Consider the following 19,457-nt stretch of genomic DNA (forward strand, 5'->3'; position numbering starts at 1 on the left):
GGCGGCGGGGCCAGAGCCGGGCTGGCCACGGCACAGCAGAACCGAGCCGAGCCGGGGCGCGGAGCAGCAGCGGCCGCAGCCACCGCTCGCCGAGCCCGCTGTCTCCACTCCCTCTCCACGTCGGGGAGGCGGAGGGAGGGAGGGAGAGAGGGAGGGGAAGGGGAGGAGGCGGCCGCCGCCGTCCTCCATTTTGTGGTGGGGGCAGAACCGCCGAGCGCGGCGCTGCCCGGCGGAGGGACGGGGCGGGGAGCGCGGGGGGGCGAGGTCCGCGGCGGCAATTAGCGCTAATTAACGGAGGGGGCGCCGCGGTGGCGGGCAGGGACGGGGCAGGGTCTGGGGTCCGCGGGAGGAGCAGCGGCAGCGGCCGGAGCAGCATCAGCGGGGGGAGCGGTGCTGCCGCCGCCGCGGCCCCCGGAGGGGCGGCTGTTGATCCCCCCCAGCCGGCTGCCGCCCCCGCCGCGGGGCGCGATGGCCGTGGGCGGCTGAAGGAGCCCCAGCGCCCTCCCCCGGACGAGGTAAGGGCGGCGAGGGTCCCGCGGGGGGCTGCGCTTCCCCCAGGGAACTTGGCGGGGGGGGTGGGCTGGCGGCGGTGCCCGCAGGAATGCCCGGGGCGGGGGGAGCCGAGCCGAGCCGCCCCCGGAGGAGCCCGGGGCGGGACGGGAGCGGCGGCGGGGCTGCCCCAGCGGGGCCGCGGCGACCCCCGGCCCGGGCCCCCGGGTGGCCGTGTCCCGGGGGAGCGGGGGGCGCGGGCGGGGAGCGCAGCCGAGCCCCGCGCGGGGCTGGTTTTGCAGAAGTGGGTGTGCCAGGAGACGGCTCAACAGGTCCCGACACATTTCTCTGCAAACTGTACTTTGCGAAGGCGATTTTATTGCAATCCGGCGGTTTTAAGTATTTGTAGCGTTTTCCGCCCTTCGGCAGAGTCTTGCAGCTGATTTTTGACACGTTTCCTACGCTGGATGATTCGCTGCCTTGGTTTTTTGGGCGTTGGGGAAATTGTCAAATGAAATAACTACCTTTTCCCTCCCCGTCACGTTAAAAAGGAAAAAGACAGCGCTGGAGGTAGATAGTTGTATTTTTTCCGGTCGCTGTTGCGTGTCCACCTTAAGCAGCGCAGCAGCTCGGGGGTGCCCCGCTCCCGTTCGGGGCCGTGGTCCGGGCTGCCCGGGGTGTGCGGGTCCCTGGACGCGGCCCTGGGGCTCCGTTCCCTCGGGCAGCGCAGGCAGGACCCCCCGGGACCCCCGCTCGGCCGCGGAGGGGCCGCTCGAGGAGCGCCGGGGGCTCCTGGCGCTGAGCCGCTCCCGCCCGGGACGAGCTCCCCAGGCCGGAGCTCGCCGGGGCCACCTTAAGATTTTACACGTGGGGCCTTTTTGTCGCTCGCAGCCTTAACTTTGCACACAGAAATAGCGGCGGGGCCGGGGCTGCCGAGAGCGGCGGCAGAGCCGCGGTGCGACCGGGGCCGTGGGGCTGGGAGCGGTGCCCCTGTGCCCGGCGGGGAAGGGACCGGCTGGGAGCGCCGGGACATTGCCCCCCGGCCGGCCCGGACTGCGGCAGTGCGGGCTGGGCGCTGCCGGGGGAGGCCGGACACCGTGTCGGAAGTTTGTCGAAGAATGTACAGTGTTTCTCCAAATATTTATGCTCTCCGCTGAAAAAAACACGTAGCAAATTCAAACATCGCAAACTTACGAGGTTTGTTTTCAGTGTTGGGTGTGTTTGGAAGAGCAGCCGTGAGCGGGTAGAGTGTTGGACGCTAATAAAAATCCTGCTTTATTTTTAGCTAGTTTTTATTTATAAATTTGAGGTATATTTAAAGAATTGTGCGGCGTTTATTGCAAGATGGATGGGTTTCATTTTAAGACTGAACCCGTGTAATAGTGGCAGGCGCTGTGTTTTGTGGTGGGGAGGTCGACTGGCTCCTGGGGAATGACAAACCACGGAGGTGCCAGCCCTGGGAGCTCCGGACCTGCTCTGGAAGGGGAGAGCTGACTGGGAGAGGTGGCAAATGTGCTCTTCCCCTGTTCAAAGTGTAGTTAAATACCGGGGAAATTTACCTTGCAAAATTTGTAAACCAGGTCCTTTAACAATTCTTACAATTCGTCATTGCGGGGACGGGTGACAAAGCTGGAGAGTGCGTGCAGAGATGTCATGTGCTGTAGCTTGATTCCGAGTTGTGTGCAGGCAGAGTTACCCCTTCATCCACGTTTAGCAAAGCTTTAAAATACGCACTTCCTCCTCACTAGACAGAAAACAAAAACTAAAACCCCCTGAAAACAAACACAGTGTGTTTGAGAGACGTGGCACGTGTCAGCCCAGAGCGTGGTGTGCCGTGCCTTTGCTCTTAGAGCAGCTGAGCCAGGTTTGCCAGGCGAAGGATTTAGACTCTTTATTTTAACGCTGTTATTAACGTGTCCTTGCTGTGCTGACTTTGACCGCTTCTGATCTTTTTCTAGTTAATGGTAAAGTAATGGATTCCAAAGAATTGCTTAACCCGTCGGATCAAGACGAAACCAGGAAAAATGCGCTCATCAGTACCAAAGGAGGGATCGTGATGGACTTCCATCCACCCTTCAGGGGTGGAGCTACTGTCCAAGCCCCTGTGTCTACTTCTCCTCTCCCTGCATCTTCTCAGTCGGATTCCAGTCAGCAACCTGCTTTGGCTGACTTTCCGAAAGGATTAGGAAACAATGTGCCTCAGCCAGACCTTTCCAAGGCAGTGTCGCTCTCGATGGGACTGTACATGGGTGAAACAGACGCAAAAGTGATGGGAAACGACCTTGGATTTTCGCACCAGGGCCAAATCGGCATCTCTTCTGGAGAAACGGACTTCAGGCTCCTGGAGGAAAGTATTGCGAGCTTGAACAAGTCCTCGAGCCTGGCCGAGGACGCGAAGGGAACCGCGTCTTCTGACGTGCCCCTCGAGCCGGATTTCCCAGGCATGGCTGGGCGCAGTGTCCCTGCAGAGTCGGGAGCTGCAGTCCAAAGCCAGGTGGGCTCGAATGGTGGCAACTTGAAGTTGTTCTCTGAAGACCAAAGCACCCTGGATATCCTCCAGGATTTAGAATTGCCGCCGGTCTCGCCGGGGAAGGAGCCCAACGGGAGCCCATGGCGGCTGGACCCGTTGCTCGATGACGGTGGCTTGCTGTCCCCCATATCCGCAGACGACGCCTTTCTCCTGGAAGGAAGTCTTGGCGAAGACTGCAAGCCTCCTCTTTTATCTGACACTAAACCTAAAATTAATGACCGTGGTGACCTTTTACCCAGTTCCAAAATGCCAATGCCTCAAGTGAAAACAGAAAAGGAAGACTTCATTGAACTCTGTACTCCCGGCATCAAGCAGGAAAGCATGGGCCCACTTTACTGCCAGGCCAACTTTTCCAGGTCGAACCTGCTGGGTACGAAAGTCTCGGCCATCTCCATCCACGGTGTCAGCACCTCTGGGGGACAGGTGTACCACTATGATTTAAATACTGCGTCGCTCTCTCAGCAGCAGGATCAGAAACCAATTTTTAATATCATTCCATCTCTTCCTGCCGGGTCAGAAAATTGGAATAGGTGCCAGGGATCGGGGGACGAGGCGTTGGCTCCACTGGGAACGCTCAACCTCTCTGGCAGACCTGCTTTCTCTAATGGCTATTCGAGGTAATTAGTTTTTGTTGCTCTTTATTAAAATGCTACAAGCGTGTTTAGCACAACTCCATGCATGCTGTATGCATGTTGCTTCGTCTTTTTTTGCCTTTTTTTTTCCTTTTCCATTTGGTATGTGTGGCTGATCAGACATCACTGGGGAATATTTATCCCACAGTACAAGAGCAGCTTTAAGCAACTACGCAATTACTGGTATTAAAGGGAAGAAAAGTGGAGGGGAGCTGGCATGCTTTAAAAAGTAAATAAATAAAAACAAAACTTCCAAGATACAGCCTAGAGGGAAAATCGAGTATGTGATAGCAGGATCCATACAACAGGCAGTATGGAAGGAAGTATTTAAGTGTATACAAAAGCTCCTTCGTTCCCAGGGGTTAGAGGATCAATCACTGTGGGCTTTTTTTCCTTCCTAGCATTACTTAAATGTTATGCACAAAAATAACTTGGTTGCTGGGTAAATTTCTAGAATTACATTTAAGCTGAACTCGAGTTTTTGCTGTGCTCGGTATCGCATTTACCTTACATGGACAAGAAGGTTCCGAGTGGGAAATACTCAGCAGCTTGTTCAATAACTGCGTTTAAAGAGATAAGAATATTTGCAGAGAGATTTAAACATACCTGGAATTTAACTCCTGAGCAGAACGGCAGGAAGGCTGCTGGGAGGGGGGTTTGGGGAGCTGGTTCGTACCTATGGCAGTGCCTTGGCAGTGGTGTTTCCTATGAGTATCCAGGGGTGCAGCTATTCCAGGGAAAGGCTCCTGGAGGAGCAGCGTGGCCGGGGCAGCTGTGCTCGGCTGGGAATGGTTCAGTTCCAGCGGAACACCCAGTTGTGTTTCCCTCAGCTGTTCTGTGTTTAACAACTACTTGCACGAGCAGCTTGGGGCCTCCATGGAGGAGGGGGATTTTGTGGAGTCTGTTAGAAAATGCCTCTGCAAGCCCCTATGCAGAAACACGGTATTTGTGGGCTTTTAATGAAGGATCTGGTTTAATATTCTGGGTTTTATTGCCCTGCTGACAATTGATCCCCAGGGTGTTCCCTGCCGGTCCTGGGGCTCTCCGTCTATGATATTTGCTCCATTTTCCCATGGTTGGAATGAACTGTGTGAGGATTTCTTTGTTTGAGGAAGACAACTTCTAGCTTGCTTTCATTCTCAATTTCTTTAATAGGTTTTAATTTCTGTTGTGAATGTGATTCTTTTTCTTTGAAGTGTTTAAAGCAATTTGTAATGTAAGAGATCCAGAAAAGAAAATCAAAATCTCTGGAAAGATTCCACCTTGATACATGAATATTGAGCGTGTCTTACAATTTATTTTGACAAAGTAGAAATGCTTTGTGCTAATCTTTTGCATAATTAGTCCAATTCCTGTTGTGTTCAGTTTGTTTCATGGGGATTTTTTAGGGAGTTCATTTCCTCTGCTCTCACTGTACCTTTTAAGATAATCATAAACTCTGTGTCAAAGCAAGAAGTGTTTCTGTGTTGGGGAGGAAGGTTTCAGGGGCAGTTTTAATAAGCAGATTCCCCAGACATAATGGAAGTGTCACTTTTGAGGATAATCCTGGGGAGGTGCGGTGCTGCCGTGGCGGTGGTGTTGTGCAGGGCTGTGTAGGCAGAGCCCCACGCACTCACGGGGTTAACACGGGGGTGTCTGCCCGGCTCCGGGGAGTTCCAGGCACCGACGTTGTGTCCTGTGCCTGTGATCCGGAGGGATGGAGAGCTCGTCTGGGGGGTGACCGTGGGCAGAGCTGCTCCTGGAGGGAACGGGCGAGCAGGGGCAGATGTTGTGGTGCTGTCTGGAGCAGGCTGGGGACGGCGTTGGGGCACGGAGTGCAGGCAGGGCTGGCAGTGCCCGGGACAGCCCAGGGAATGTCCCGGAGCATCCCAGCACCAGCTGCCTTCTCCACTGCCCAGTGTTATCCACGCTGGGGCTCGAGCGTTGATGTTGTTGTGTCCTGCAAGGTCATCTTACATTTTATTGCTTCCTTTTTGCTGTAACATAATGGATTTTTTTTTTCTTTATGGAATGTGTAAAGAATTTTGAGGTGGCTCCTAGTTGAGCTTTGCATAAAAATACATTATTCACAGCTTTGTGGAAGCTGTTCTTACTTCCCAAGGATTTTTATATACTTAAACTACAAAGTCCAGTTCTAAAAACAGCATTGTTTGGGTTTGCTTTATTATTTTTATTCCATAACATTCAGGCAATTCCATCTTCCTTTTACAGTGTTTGAGATTTTAATGAACCTTGTGTTTTAAGCAGGATTTTTTTTTTTCTTCCTGAACATTGCCAGAAATACTTGGTCTAAACTGGGTTAGTTTAAGGTGATGTATTGTGGATTTGTTTGTTTTTCTTGCAGAAGACTTAACAAAATTGGCATTTGTTTTAGAAACAAAGGAAGGACTCACTTGCCAGATTCCCGTGGTCTGGGGTTTTTTTAGGTACTAAATGTGAGAGGTGGAGGCTGAGGTTTTGAGAAGCTTCAGGTTCCAGGAGGAAATACTTTTTTTGTTGGTAGAATTGTCTGCTAATAACATATTAATTGTAGACTGAACGTAGGGGAAGAAAAGCTGCAGTTCAGCCCTGGTGTTCAGGTTGTATTTAATCTGCCTGTTTAATGGCAGGCCTGGAATGTACCTTTGTATCCACTCAGGCTGGAATTGATGTCATGCCATTTTTGAGTGATTTTGCTCCTCCAGCTGCTGGCTTTAATGAGACAAGTGATAATCAGGCCCAAGAAAACCAATCAATTGCAGTGAACTGCGGGAGGGATCCAGAAGTTAACAAGCAGAATGCAAACTTCAGGAATTTGATTAATGGGAATGAATTGGCAATAATCAATAAACTGTTGCCTGTGGAAGAGTCAGTCAGTGCTTGTGCTGAGCTGCAAATCCTCCTGCAGAAACACTGAGCTGCAGCTCCTCGAACTCCAGATCCTGAGCAGCGGGGAGGCTCCGGCCAGCGGGACGGCTTTGTCTGGGATCGCTCCGGGGTCTCCCATCTGAGTGAGTGGAGTGAATGAAGAAGGTGGATAGAATAAAAGGGGGGAAAAAGTAGGCTAACAGGCAGTTTACCTTAGATTGTCTTTAATGGCAGCTGGAAGAGGAGTAAATCACGCTGAAGTGCTTCACTGAGGAGTTGGAGGGTTTGCTGGCGCCTGTCTCCGATGGGATGTTACTGTGATTTATTACACAAACCCAGGGAAAACTGTTCCATTTCAAGGAAATGGCTTTAGCAACACACACTCGTGGGGCTCTTGCATGGTATATACATTAAATCCTTTGCTCAACTCCTATTGCTCTGACTTCCTGGAGATGTGGCTTGTTGTGGAGGGAGTGAAGGATGCCGAGAAGCAGCCCAGCAATGCAGGGTTTGCTCCTACAGCCAGAAACTGGGCCCCACTGGCAGTGTTACGGCTTCTCTTATTACAGTTGAAATAATTCCTAGTACTTAAGCTTGTGGGGGATAAGGATTATTAAGGAAGTTTAAGAAAGGGCAAGAGCTGAGAGAAGCCATTAAAGAGGAGGAGAGTCTGGAAGGAGGAAAAGTTTTGCTGGTCAGTTGTGATCCAGAGCCTTGCTTCCAAAAGTTGCCTTTCTATCCTTAACTCTTTAACTGGGATTCTTTTTGGACTCAGGTGCTGTGTGAGAAAGAAGGGGGAAAAAAGGGATTGTTTGCCAGCAGTGGTAAAGGTCAGTTGTCCGTTTGTCTTCCCGCTTTGTTTCCCTCGGCTGCTGGCCAAGGCCGGTGGCTTGGCAGGGCTGGATGCAGTGCTTTAAGTGCTGCCTGACTCAGCAGTGTATAATGTATGGGACATCCGGAATTGGGGCTTTTTTAATAATTCTATTTTGATATAAAACCCAGACGTGTTATTTGGAGTGCTCAGGGTTCCAGTAGTCTGTGTTGTGATTTGTCAGCTTAATGTAATACTGTACTCAGGGGGTTGAGTCTGGAAGTACATGGCAAAAAATCCACTTGTTTTGGCAGAAAGGGATGAATCAGGAATGTCCCGCAGAATGTGCGCTAAGGTGCTCTGGAAAGGTAGCTAGATAAATGAGAGGTCATGTAAGACATAGTCCACTTCTCCCAGTTTTGGCTGATCCTTCCATCGAGCTCACAGCCAACTAGGTTGTTTTAAGTCCAGCCCAAATTGCTAACTCCTGCAAATTTATTTCTCTCTACAATAATTTCTATTTTAAACCTAATTCTGGCTTATAAAACAATCTTGTTTCTGTTGTCCATTCAATTTTTCTTTATTTATCTCCATGGTTAAACCCCTTGTACTCCTCTCCTGCTGGCAGGGAAGGCAAAGCTGTGGTTGAACAAGTCCTATTCATGAATCTTCTCAGAAATGTGAAATACAGGTATTATCCTACTCCTACATTGTATATTTACCATGCTAAAGATTACTTTTACAATGAGAGCAATTTATCTTGGGGGAAGCAAATTCCCCTTCTTCCTTGGATTATTGCTGCTCCTTCTGGAGATGAACAAGTGGTGCATATTCTGTGTGTATATGTGTAACTGCAAACTGGAATTATTTCTGCACTTTAAAAGGTTCCCAAGTCCTCCTGTCTTCCTGGGTCCAGTTTTATAGCTGCTGCTGAGTGTGGTGGTAGCGTTCCTCCTCCCACAGCCGTTGCTTTGGGGTAGCATTCATTTTTGGGGTAGTTGAAGCCTGCCCGAGCTGCTGTCCCACCCCGATGTGCCGCTGTAGTGTCGTGTATGCGTTCTGCAAACGGTCCCCACGGCATCAGTCTTGAGGAAGGCAAGATCCCAATAAAATCCTGTTTTCAATCCAAGTTATGAGCAGTGGGAAAAGCTTTGTAGAGCCATAGTTACCATTACTTTGAGTTTATACTAATAAAATAACTGGGAGTGTGTCACCTCTGGTGTAGAGAAGTGAACTTGGAAATGCCTTTGTAAAGCGATCAGCTTGGAACTCAGAAGCACAGAACAAGTGTGTGTGCAACAAGGTGCTTTCTGAGAAGAACACTTCGATGTGCTGAACGCTGTGCACCAGACCCAGGGAGTTTGGGTTAAGCTCTCTTTGATTTCCCAGCCTTTGTCTCCCAGAGTCTCGAGTATACAGATTCTAATCTTATTTACTGAAGAATTAATGTGTGGCACTGTTGCATGTACAGGTTATTGTTCTCATCCCAGGGATTTTCTGGCTGATTTGCTGTAGTATGAGATCCACTGATAACCATTTGTAACAGCCACTGTAATGTGAGATCCACTGATACCCTTTTATAACACAGCCTTTGCTTAAATAGCCAAGGCCCTCGCAGACCAGGAGTTAATCCTGTTCTCAGTGCTGGGTTCTGGAAATACTGGTCAGATGCTGTCAGTGGAGGGCCTCATCCCCCTGGGACAGGAGTGAACCAGTACAGCTGGAATAGATGACACATGCAAAAAAAGAATAATTTCATCTCATTGTCTTGGCTCTGACTCCAGAGCAGCTCGTTTGGGGTATCTGTGGGAAAAAACGAAACACAAACTCTATGGTTTTTTTGCCCATATGTGACAAATTGTGGCCGTGGCATTGCTGGGTCACCTGCAAAGGGATGTCGGCAGAGGGTCACCTGCATGGAGCGAGCTCCATCCATGTGTTGGAGCACTTGGCACCACAGACTGGAGAGGCAGCTGGAAGGCTCTGGACGTGCAGCTCTCGCTGCCTGTGGGCAGGAGAGCCCGCGGGTGCGGGTTGGCCCCGTGTGTCACCAGTCCAGCGCCTGGGTCCGTACTGGGGGGCGAATCGCTGTGTCCCCAGAAGTGCAGGGCTGGGCTGGGAGGACAGTTCAGCACAATTACTGTGTCTCTCCTGGGGGTTTTCCTCCTTACCTGACCTTCACTCCAGGGAAGGTGTTGTGCCTCTGTCTCCCACGTTCTGGTCTGACTCAGCTCCCACCGACCTCTGCCATGACATTTCCTGAAGGGATTCCATCCCTGGGTGAAGCAGTGTCTCCTTGTGCTCAAGCCATGGCTGTATTGCTTGAAATAGAACTATAAAACACCATGACAAAAGATTTTCCTCCCTCTCCCGTGGCCTATCCCGCCGGCTGTGTCACCTCCGTGTCCCAGAGGTGTCTGGCAGAAGCAGGAGGAGCAGCTGCAGCTCCTCTGGCTCAGGGAGCCATAAACCTGGAGCTGGGCTTTGGAATGGAGGAGATGGAGATGAGGTCAGGTTTGCTCGCTGCTCATGTGTGAGGCAAGTTTAGATTCCAGGACACGCTGTTACTTACCCAGGATATCATGTAGAGTTCTATAACCCTGGTGCCTTAAATCGATAATCACCACAATTGTGTGGATTTCTGGAGGAAATTGTGCTCTTCAGAAGTCACCTTGACATCGTGTGTGGAGAATGTTTCTGTACCAGCCCACTGCCTTTTTAATACAGCCAGTGCCAACAGGTCACCATTAAACCTCCAGATTCCAGCTGTACCTGTGGAGCTCCCAGTCCTTGCTAAATCTTCCTAGAAAATTACAATCCTGATGTATTTTGGAAATTAATATCCCACAAACTGCTGATACTTTGCTGTGGGGATGCAGTATCATACACAACTTCCCCTTTTTGGTCAAATACCTGAGTTTTTGTAAGATCGTAGAGGCAAAAGTACTGTCGGGGAAGGAATTCTAAAATAATGATCGTGTCTTTCTCGAATTCAGTTCACTGCTACTGTAATTTAGTAATGAAAACGAGTTTCATATTGGATTTTACAGTAATACATTCTTCATACTATTTGTAATATGTTTGTACAGTTACTGTGTGTCAGAAAACAGCTGGAGATCATCAAATTTCTGCACCATGGTCACACAAGATTTAATATGAAACTTGTGAGCAGCAGGGTGCCATTTACTCTTGTGTTGCTTTATTCAGATACTTCTTATTTCTGTTGCTTTTATTTATGTAACTGAGTTTAAAGTTAGCAAGTATTGCTCAGGATGGGAGTTTTAAAAAAGAAATGAGGGCACAAATGAGTAGTTTGCCTCAAGATACTACTTGGGAAACTCAGAAGTATACTGTAGAGTCAAGGAGGGGCAAATAATGAAGTATCAGTGAAGTCTGTTATCTATTCAAGAAGCAAATAGTGGAAGTGATTTTGCAGCTCCCTGGCTTGGCTTTCTTTTTTCCAGGAAACCTGGGAAGGGTCCTGTCATTGTCCTTACCCAGAGGATCTCTTGTGGTGCACTTCAGGATGCAGCAGGGACTTCAGTCTTTTCTTATTAGAAACTTTGTGGGCAGGGGTGATCTGGGGGTTTCTGTGTGCGTTTCTGTCTGTGAATGTTTGAATCCGTGTTTCTGCTGGCAGTTCTCATGGAGCAGAGGGGCTGGAAGGCAGATGACCTCTTTGCTCACAAGCGGGCAGTAGCTTGGCTGATGAGAGGGATGTGAAAACAGGACGTCTGGGGTTAGAAATTCCATGAAATTTTTAGAAAATGAGGTTTTGGTCTTGGATGAGAATCCTCCAGCCATTACACGGCTCCTTTCCAGCTGTGTGGATTGGGTATGACAGGGGAGGGCTTCCATGGATCTCCTCCTTCCCAGCTGGACATTTGGGAGGGACAGGGCTGCTTATGGTGTGTGTGCACCTGGCTGTGCTTTGAGCTTCAGCCCCTTGAGAGCTCTCCAAAGCCTGTGTGCTGTCTCCTTGCCTTCCCCTGCCCTCACAGCCTGCTTTGAGAACATGACTGTGAAGTTTGGGGGTTCTCGGGGAGTTTTGTTGCCGAGCTCCAGCAGGTCCTCACCGCCCTGAGCAGGGAGTCTGGAATCTGTGACGGAAAAGAGCAGCTGATGTGGTTTATTTTTGCTGTCACGGCTTGGAGAACCTGCTCCAAGGTGTGGTGGTGTGTAGGGATGTAGTAATAGGGTCTGGAAGGGCTCGGTGTGGCCGGGGAGCTGTGCCAGGGCCGCGCTGCTGGAGCGCGTCCGACGCCGCGGTGCCGCCGGGCTCGTGGGGAGCTGCTCGGGGTGCTGGGGTGGGCAGTGGCACCTGGGGGTGCTGGGGTGGGCAGTGGCACCTGGGGGTGCTGGGCTGAGCCTGCTGCTGTGCCAGCTGCCTCTGCCTCATCCCCGACACCTCGGCCAGAGGAGAACTGGCGGTGTGGCCAAGGAGGAGGGCGGTGTTCCGATGGATGCGGTGCCAGGAAAGGGTTGGGGGGTCTCCCCCATCACTTAAAAATGAGGGGGGGTGTGAATACAGCTGTAATGTATTAAACTCTACATTTTATTTATGATTTCAGTAGCTTCTCAGTTGGTCAGTTGGTGTAAATTCACAGTAATGTATTTTATGCCAGCACACCTGTCCACAGGCACGCTGTCCATTGCTGTGTACCCATATATTTTTTTCCTCTTGCTTATTTTGGTTTTTTTTTTTTCCCTAAGCATTTGTTACCTTTCTGAAGCAGTAACTTCCTAAAGCCATCAGCAAAGGTTTTGAATAAACCCCTGCTGAAAACATGCATGTTCTGCATGCACATGTGTGGATTTGTTGTGCAAGAATGCAGTCCTGGCTGGTTAACTTCAAAAACAAAAACCAAAACTAAATAAAGGACAGAACTTGCAGATTTGATAGTTTCATGTTGATTTCAGTTTGCATGTCGATTGCAGTTTCCTATTACCCGGCTGTTGTTTTCTCTCTTGTATTTTTTTTGTGGTTTACTTTTGCTACCAAGGCCTTCGATGGTTTGTTTTGCTTGTTGAATTTCTGTTAATCTTGTGTTCCGTATGAATTGCTCCCAAATTAATTGTGCTGTCCCCATACGAGGGTTACGTAGATATAATTAGACTTTTTTTTATAAAGGACTCTGCATCTTGGTTCTCCTAAAACATGGAGTAGATTAGAATATAAGCCAATATGAGAAAAAGTCTTATCTGAAAACAGACTTCTAAAACAGCTTTAAAAATCAGAAATCTTAAACTTCGTATCCAGAATAGTTTTTGGATGCTGAAGATCTGTGGAGTTTAATTTCACTTCACACCTTGATTTTGGTAAGATGATACATGTTTATGACGTTTGTTGAAACAATAGCGTACTGGGGGATGTATTGGCTGTTGGTGAGGATTGGCAGTGGTCCAAATGATGGCACTGGAGTTGCCTTTGGGGTTCCCCAGACCTGGCTTTTGTTAAAATGTCACTTCCGAACAGAATCATTTAGGTTGGAAAAGATCTCCCAGCCCATTGAGTCCAAGCTGTGCCCGATCCCCACCTTGTCACCGGCCCAAAGTGCTGAGTGCCATGTCCAAGTTGTTTTCAGTACCTTGCTGGGATTGCCAAACATGAATTAAAATTAGTTTGTAGAGAATGATCTTACATCTTTGCCTTTTGATTAATAAATGATGTAATCCTTTTTGGGGCAAAGGGGAGACTTACAGTGCTTTTGGGGTTATTTGCTTTGACCAAACAATCCTTTAAAAGAAAACTGAAGATTAAATTTATGCTGTTATTTGAAGCAGCACGAAGTGTAGAAGTGATCCTGGATTACAGATAGGCTCTCCCAGCTGGAATAGCACTACTGCTTTAATCCATATTTCAGCAGAGGCTTTTTCTCTGACCTACTTTGTCCCAGCCCAGCCCAGGCTTTCGAGAGGTCCCTTGGCCACCCTGACTGTGGGGGAAGTTCTCTGGTGTAGGGTGTGAGTCCTGCTCTGGTGTGAGGTCCATTGGTTTCATTTTCGTGCTGCTTTATGAATTCTGTCCTTCCTGGACACGTGTTTCTGCTAAGCCCCACACATCTGCCATTTTCTGAACTGAAAAGGAAGCTTCTCTGACACCTTCTTTTTTTAACAAAACCCATCTAACAAGTTCTGTGTTGAATTAGTTTCCATAGCTGGAGAAGACAAGTCTGTTCTCATGCAGTGCCAGGTGATTTGCAAGTTCCGTGCATGATTTGATAAAAAATTTAGTTCTGAAACTCCCTCATCTAAAATGTAAGTGTTGTAAGAACCTGAGTGCTTGGAATTCTGTATTATGAGTAGCAGAGCATTCCTTTTTCAGCTCTTGTTGAAGGGAGCAGTTAATATTAGGATGCCTGCACTGACAACATCCTGAGTCATCAAGATACTTCACAGCTACTTTCCAACCAGAGCGACTGGTTTGACAAATGAGCTTGGACTTATTTTATCACTTTAAAGATAAATCTTTAAAGACTCTTTTAACGCGTTAAAGGTTGGGACATCTGATATTTTATTAAATAACAATCTGGAGGTTTCTAAGTCCACTTATTTTTGTGCCTCAGCTTGTTCCGTGTTGCAGATCAAAGCCCCAGCTGAGTTGCACGGCATACCAGTGGGGAGGAGGAAGTGACTGGGTTTCTATTCCTGGCTGACCCCAGCCTCGGAACCAAGGAAGAGCTTTAAAGGAAATGCAGCATTCAGCTCTCTGAATCTTTCCAAGTATTCATAAGTGCTACCAGCACTGGCTTCCTGCGTGCAGTGTTTCAAGGTGTGGACATCTTAAAACTGTCCTAATTTCAAAATGAAACAGGGGTAACAAGGGAAACCCTAAACTTTGTGGAAATAGCAAAACTTGAAATTCCAGATTTTATCAAAAACATCCAAAACATCCTGTTTTTACCTGGCAGGCAGCTCTGCAAGCCCAGCCAGGGTGGGAGGTGGTGGGAGGAGGTGGGTGGGAAGGGGTGGCTGGAGCCCAGTGGGGCTGCTGGCACATGGTCTGGGCCCCTTCAGCGTGGGCAGGGAGAGCTCCATGGCATCAGTGCAGAGCCTGTGGTCCCCTGGGTGAGGATAGCTTCGCCCAGCAGACCTGGAGGAGCTGCCAGCCCTCAAAGATGTTGTCTTCAATGAACCAGCCACCGTGACGGGACACAGGACATCGGGCACTGTGGCTTGGGAGCCCAGCTCTGGCCCTTGGCAGAGGGGTTGGCTGTAAACCTGTAAGGTCACTGAGCACGTGGAGGCTCTTGCGAAAGAGCTTGTCCTTGCTCCTGGAAGGAAAACATCCCTTCATCTTGTGTCCTGGATTTCTCTGAGGTTGTCAGTGAGCTGTGAATCCCATCGACCTGAATAGATTGGAATAGTTTTTTTCTCTTTCCTTTAAGACTTCGACAGGCTTCCTTGCCAGAGGCCTTTTCAAAAGAAAGAACCGAACGACCCCCCCCCCCAGGCTGTCCTGGAACTGGCAGAGCAGTTCTTTCGTGGGCTGGAGAGCTGGGCAGCCTGGGCAGGATTTGGTGGTGGCTGTCGAGGCCGAGGAGTCGCCCGCTGGTCCCTGCGGGTCAGCGCTGGGGTAGAGAGGGAGTGTGCACACAGGTTTCTGGGTTAGCTGATACTGAGCTATTTCGGGTGCTGAGTGCCAGGCTGGAAAGCTCTGCGAGCACAGAGCTGTGTGGAGAGGGAGCTCCAGCTGGAAAATGTAAGGCTGTGAGCCTCGGGAATATTATCCATGCATCGCTTGCGCAGGATGGAACTCGGAGCTGGCAGCTGGGACTCGGGAAGGGGTTCTGGGTTGTCACTGATCATCTTGGGACACCCTTAGCTCAGTGTGAGCAGCCCAAAAGGTGGATGGGAGCGTTTGTCACCTGGAAGGATGGAGGAGGACCTGTGGCTGTGCTCAGTGAGCCTTGGCGTGCTTCCATCCCAGCACTGCCCCTTCCATACTGGTTGCTCCTGAGTGGGGTTGATGAGCTCCTAACTGGCTACCAGAACACTTCTGTGCATGGGTTTGTCTCCAGTGCTTGAGAAATTGTCCCCAAATGCCACCGAGATAAACAGCCAGAATGGAGGGGGGAGAACGACAAATTCAGGCTGGTTGTGGTGATGTCTTCCTGCATAACATTTTTTCCTTTCCTCATTTTCATTACTGGGATATTCACGTGTGTGTGTGTTCCCCCCACCCCATGTGGTAAATTCCATCCTTCATTTTGTCTTCAAAATTTCAAGTAAGTCAAGGTGATTATAGGAAACAGGCTCTTCCAGCTGCTGCCTGGGGAAATTCCTAGGGGCTTGAAAGCCATCCTTCACTTCTTTCGTGCTGCAGTCATCATTCCAGAGACACCTAGGAAATTAAAATCTTCTATTATGAAGATGGGTTGCTCTGTCACACATGTTATCATCAGTAATTTGCCTGGCTGTCCCTGTCGTCCCCCCATGCTTTGGATTGCTGTACCAGCACTGAGGAATGTTCTTCTCCCTCCTATGCTGCTGCCCCAGATGTGCCACCAAAAGCAGCCAGACCCTAGTTCAGCAAAAATCAGAATTTTTCTCCAGTTTAACTGCAAGGAATTTGTAGTAAATAGAATAAATATCAATTTAATAGAATTAATACAAATTTTTAACTGAACTATAATCTTTCAAAGTATTTTCTACAAACACAGCATATATTGTTCAAGAAAAATGAGAACTTGATCGTGTTCTAGCCATTCCAGTAGTTTATTTTTCTTTTCCAGCTGCCAAGGATAGAACTTGGTACTCTCCTCTCTCTAATCATTCTTTCCCAGGGAAGGTGATTATGTTTGTTGTTCCTGTGTTAACAATGTGCTGTGGTACTTCAGACTCCTTGTTTTGAAGGTGCATTAAATCCGAGTGGTTTCCAAGGTGAGAAATTGGGCTGCTTGGAAGGAGCTGGCTCTGGTTTTGGGTGTTTGGAACAGGTTGTGGTTGGGGTGCGGAGGGGCAGAGCTGCGGGGCAGGTCCGTGGGCTCCCAGGGCCGATCCGAGGGAGCAGATCCCTCCTCAGACGTTCTCGTGTGTGCAGTACATTGTGTTACTGCTGTACATTTCCCAGGATGGTGGTGAATCTCTAACAGTTTTCCCAGAATTGTAGTTTTAGTGAATAAAGCTGTTCTCGATGCTGAAGTGGGGAATGGAGTTGGGAATCCTTTGCGTATTTGTGCCCGGAGGGAGTTTCTAATTCTTTCCAATAGAAAGTCATCGCGCAGATACTGCGGAGCATTAATTGCTTGGTCTTAGCCTCGCACAACATGTGAAAATTAACAGTAATACAAACAAGCTGATGATGAGACACTGCACTGGGAGACATTGTGTTAAAATGAGAATTATTGGCTTCTCCAGCCTGCATTTTGAAGACCTTTTCGTGCCCATAAGTGAGACCAGGCTGGGAGCAGCTGATGGCTCCATCCTCCCTGGCTGCTGCTCTGCTCCAGGGCATGTTGCTTTGCTCTTATTTCTGCAGCTCAGTCAGGCAGGGCTTTCAGATAACGTCAAAAGCAGTATTTTTCCGGTTTAAGTCAGTCTTCGGGCAGTGATGTCCTTGCTGTAAGATGCCACAATTTGTTCACAGCAGTGGAAGAGCAGAGCTGTGTGACCGCAGAGCAGTTTCTGTGGCTGGAGCAGGTTCTCAAGGAAGTGCTGTTCCCCTGTTCTCACTGCCCTGGACTACCTGAGATGCTCCTTCTCACAGCCCTGTCGCTTGGCCTGAGCACTTGAATTTCTTTGGACTCTTCAGAAGTAGCTGTTCAAACCAAACCTGTTTGTTGCTTTTACTTTCTGTTCATGGAAGAACTGCAGAACATTATTACTTTCCTCTTTCTGCAGGTGCCTCAGTTGTCACCTGCCTTTATTAATGCCTTTGCAGCATCACGCTCACCAAGCTGCTGCTGTTTGGGGAGGGGCTGTGTCTGTTACCATCCTTCATCTCAAAAAGTGTAGTCAAATGTTCCATTATAATTTTGTAGCACTCCAGCAGTGACACATTCACCTTTTATTTTGGATCTCTGAGTAGGTGAAGTCTCTACTTTCTTTTTTTATTATCACTGGTACAGTGAAGACGGGATCATAGAATGTCTTGGGTTGGAAAGGACCTCAAAGCTCATCCAGTGCCACCCCCTGCCATGGGCAGGGACACTTTCCACTGTCCCAGACTGCTCCGAGCCCCATCCAGCCTGGCCTTGGCCACTGCCAGGCATGGGGCAGCCACAGCTGCTCTGTGCCATGGCCTCACCCAAAATCCCATCTAACCTTTCCCTCTGTCAGTTTAAAGCTTTCCCCAGGCCCATGCAAAAAAGGAAAGTGCCTTTTCTCTCCTTCTAAGTAACCTTTTGCCAGTCCGAGTTTCAGTTTTCAGGCCAGTCTGGATTGTGCAATTGCCTTTGATAAATAAGCAGTGTCTGGGTTTGCATTTGACAGGACAGGCATGTTGGAATTCACTTGGTGAAGCCTTTTGGCTTCTTCATCCCAGTGATGCTTTTTTCTGTTAAATCACCAGCTGTGATTATATCACTTACTGTATGCAAGTCCATTTTAAGTTTTCTGTTATGAAGCTTGGATTAGAAGGCACAAATAGAATGTCCATATTTGATGTTTAATACTTTCACAGAAGTAACATGCCAGTTTTATCTCAGGGTAGACATGCAAATGTGAGACAAACATTTTGAGTCACAGGTTTGAAGGCTGTTGGTCAGTCCCAGCCTGTGGGACAAGATTAGAGTGTCTGGTTATGAGAGATGGTTGAGGATCGAGTCTTTTTCTTGACAAACCACGGGTGTTGTAACTGTCCATGGAAATGCGGAGGAGATCTCGGCTGCTATCACCTGCCAGCTCCTTATCAGCTCTCCTGCAGCCTGTGCCGCTGTAATCACGGAGCAGGATTAGCATGGGCTGGTGGGCATCATGTGCAGCTGCAAATCCAGCCCAGCAGCACCTGCTGCTCCGGGCGTGAGGGATCAAACACCTTCTCGCTGTCTCCGCACACCCACGGTGCCTTTCAGGCTGCCTAGCACAGGATCTGTGTGCTGGCAGGGGTTCCTGGAACCTGGGGTGGGTTTATGCAGTAAGTTTATGTTTGGCTCAGGCTGCTGGGATGGGAGTGCTGGTGACAGAGCCCGTGCTGTCCATGGAGCTCCCAGGGCTGCTCCTCCCAGAGCAGCCCTCCGGGTGTGCTTGGCAGCAGCCGCTCCCGCAGTGCTCGGGGTCAGCGAGGGGCTCAGGCCCAAAGCTTCATCCTTTATATGACTACAGGGGAGGAGAAGCTGCTTGGAAAAGCCGCTGCTCCCTGTTTGTGAGGGTCAGAGACACTTCCCAAAGCCATGCCGAGGCTTCAGCTCCTACTGGCACATGGCTGGTGAAGCCAGGACCTGGACACCAGGATTGTGACTCCCAAATGTTGTGTGCGGTGAAGGTGCCGTGACAATGTTCTGTGTGCAGTACAGGACTTGGCTTTCAGCTTTTGGAATATTTACCAGCCCCCATCAGCAGGGCTTTTTCTCTTGAATCACAAGGTTAAGCTTAGTCTTAAATAACTGAGAGCTCTTGGAAGGAAGCAAACATCTATGCTGTGCGTCTGCTTCAGCTTTGCATGAGCTCGGTACTTGTGCTTGCTTGAGGAGCACAGAATCCCGAGAGCTGGACTTTTACATGAGGGGCATGTACATAGCAGCATTATTTCTCTATAATAATACAATTCCTGCTTCTGTCTAAATGCTCTTGGCTGTTTGATAGGTAAGTGTTTTAATTTGATGCTGGATTCTTTAATCATGGTATCTGCTCAGAAGTGAGTGTAGTAGCCATCAGCGGTGAATATTTTTATCGTTGTCTGCTTTGTTCTTCCTTCCTCTCTGAACAGAAAACTTGGTTCTTTTTTGGATTCATGGATGCACTCCGGAGTTATCAGTGGTTAGACAACAAGTAAACACGTACTGTACATGGGCTGCTGGCCAGCTGGCCCTGGCAGCCGGCAGCTCGGGACTTGCTTTCAGCCCCAGAAGAATGCCTGTTTGCTTGGTCATTTCCTTTCCTTTCAAATACAAAAAATAAAACTTTCTTCCCTCCAATTAAATTGCTTTCCTGGCCTAAATATTAAAATCAGGGAAAGAGCTCCTCAGATACTGGGACTCAGGCAATT

General features: G+C 49.1%; 1 protein-coding gene across 2 annotated transcripts in view; it reads left to right on the forward strand.

The window, feature by feature from the left end:
• Positions 1-281: 281 nt before the first annotated feature.
• Positions 282-19,457, forward strand: part of NR3C1 (nuclear receptor subfamily 3 group C member 1) — a 59,518-nt gene continuing 40,342 nt past the window's right edge. The window contains exons 1-2 of one of the 2 annotated variants that reach the window (XM_039559405.1): positions 282-515; positions 2,448-3,636. In XM_039559405.1, coding sequence (XP_039415339.1) covers positions 2,462-3,636 — 1,175 coding nt within the window. In that variant the 5' untranslated portion in view covers positions 282-515; positions 2,448-2,461. Of the gene's footprint in view, positions 516-1,490; positions 1,687-2,447; positions 3,637-19,457 lie in introns of those variants that run through there. The other variant, XM_010399590.3, reaches the window with a different exon arrangement.

This window comes from Corvus cornix, chromosome 13, assembly GCF_000738735.6.
Source record: "Corvus cornix cornix isolate S_Up_H32 chromosome 13, ASM73873v5, whole genome shotgun sequence".
Classification (NCBI taxonomy): Eukaryota; Metazoa; Chordata; class Aves; order Passeriformes; family Corvidae; genus Corvus; species Corvus cornix.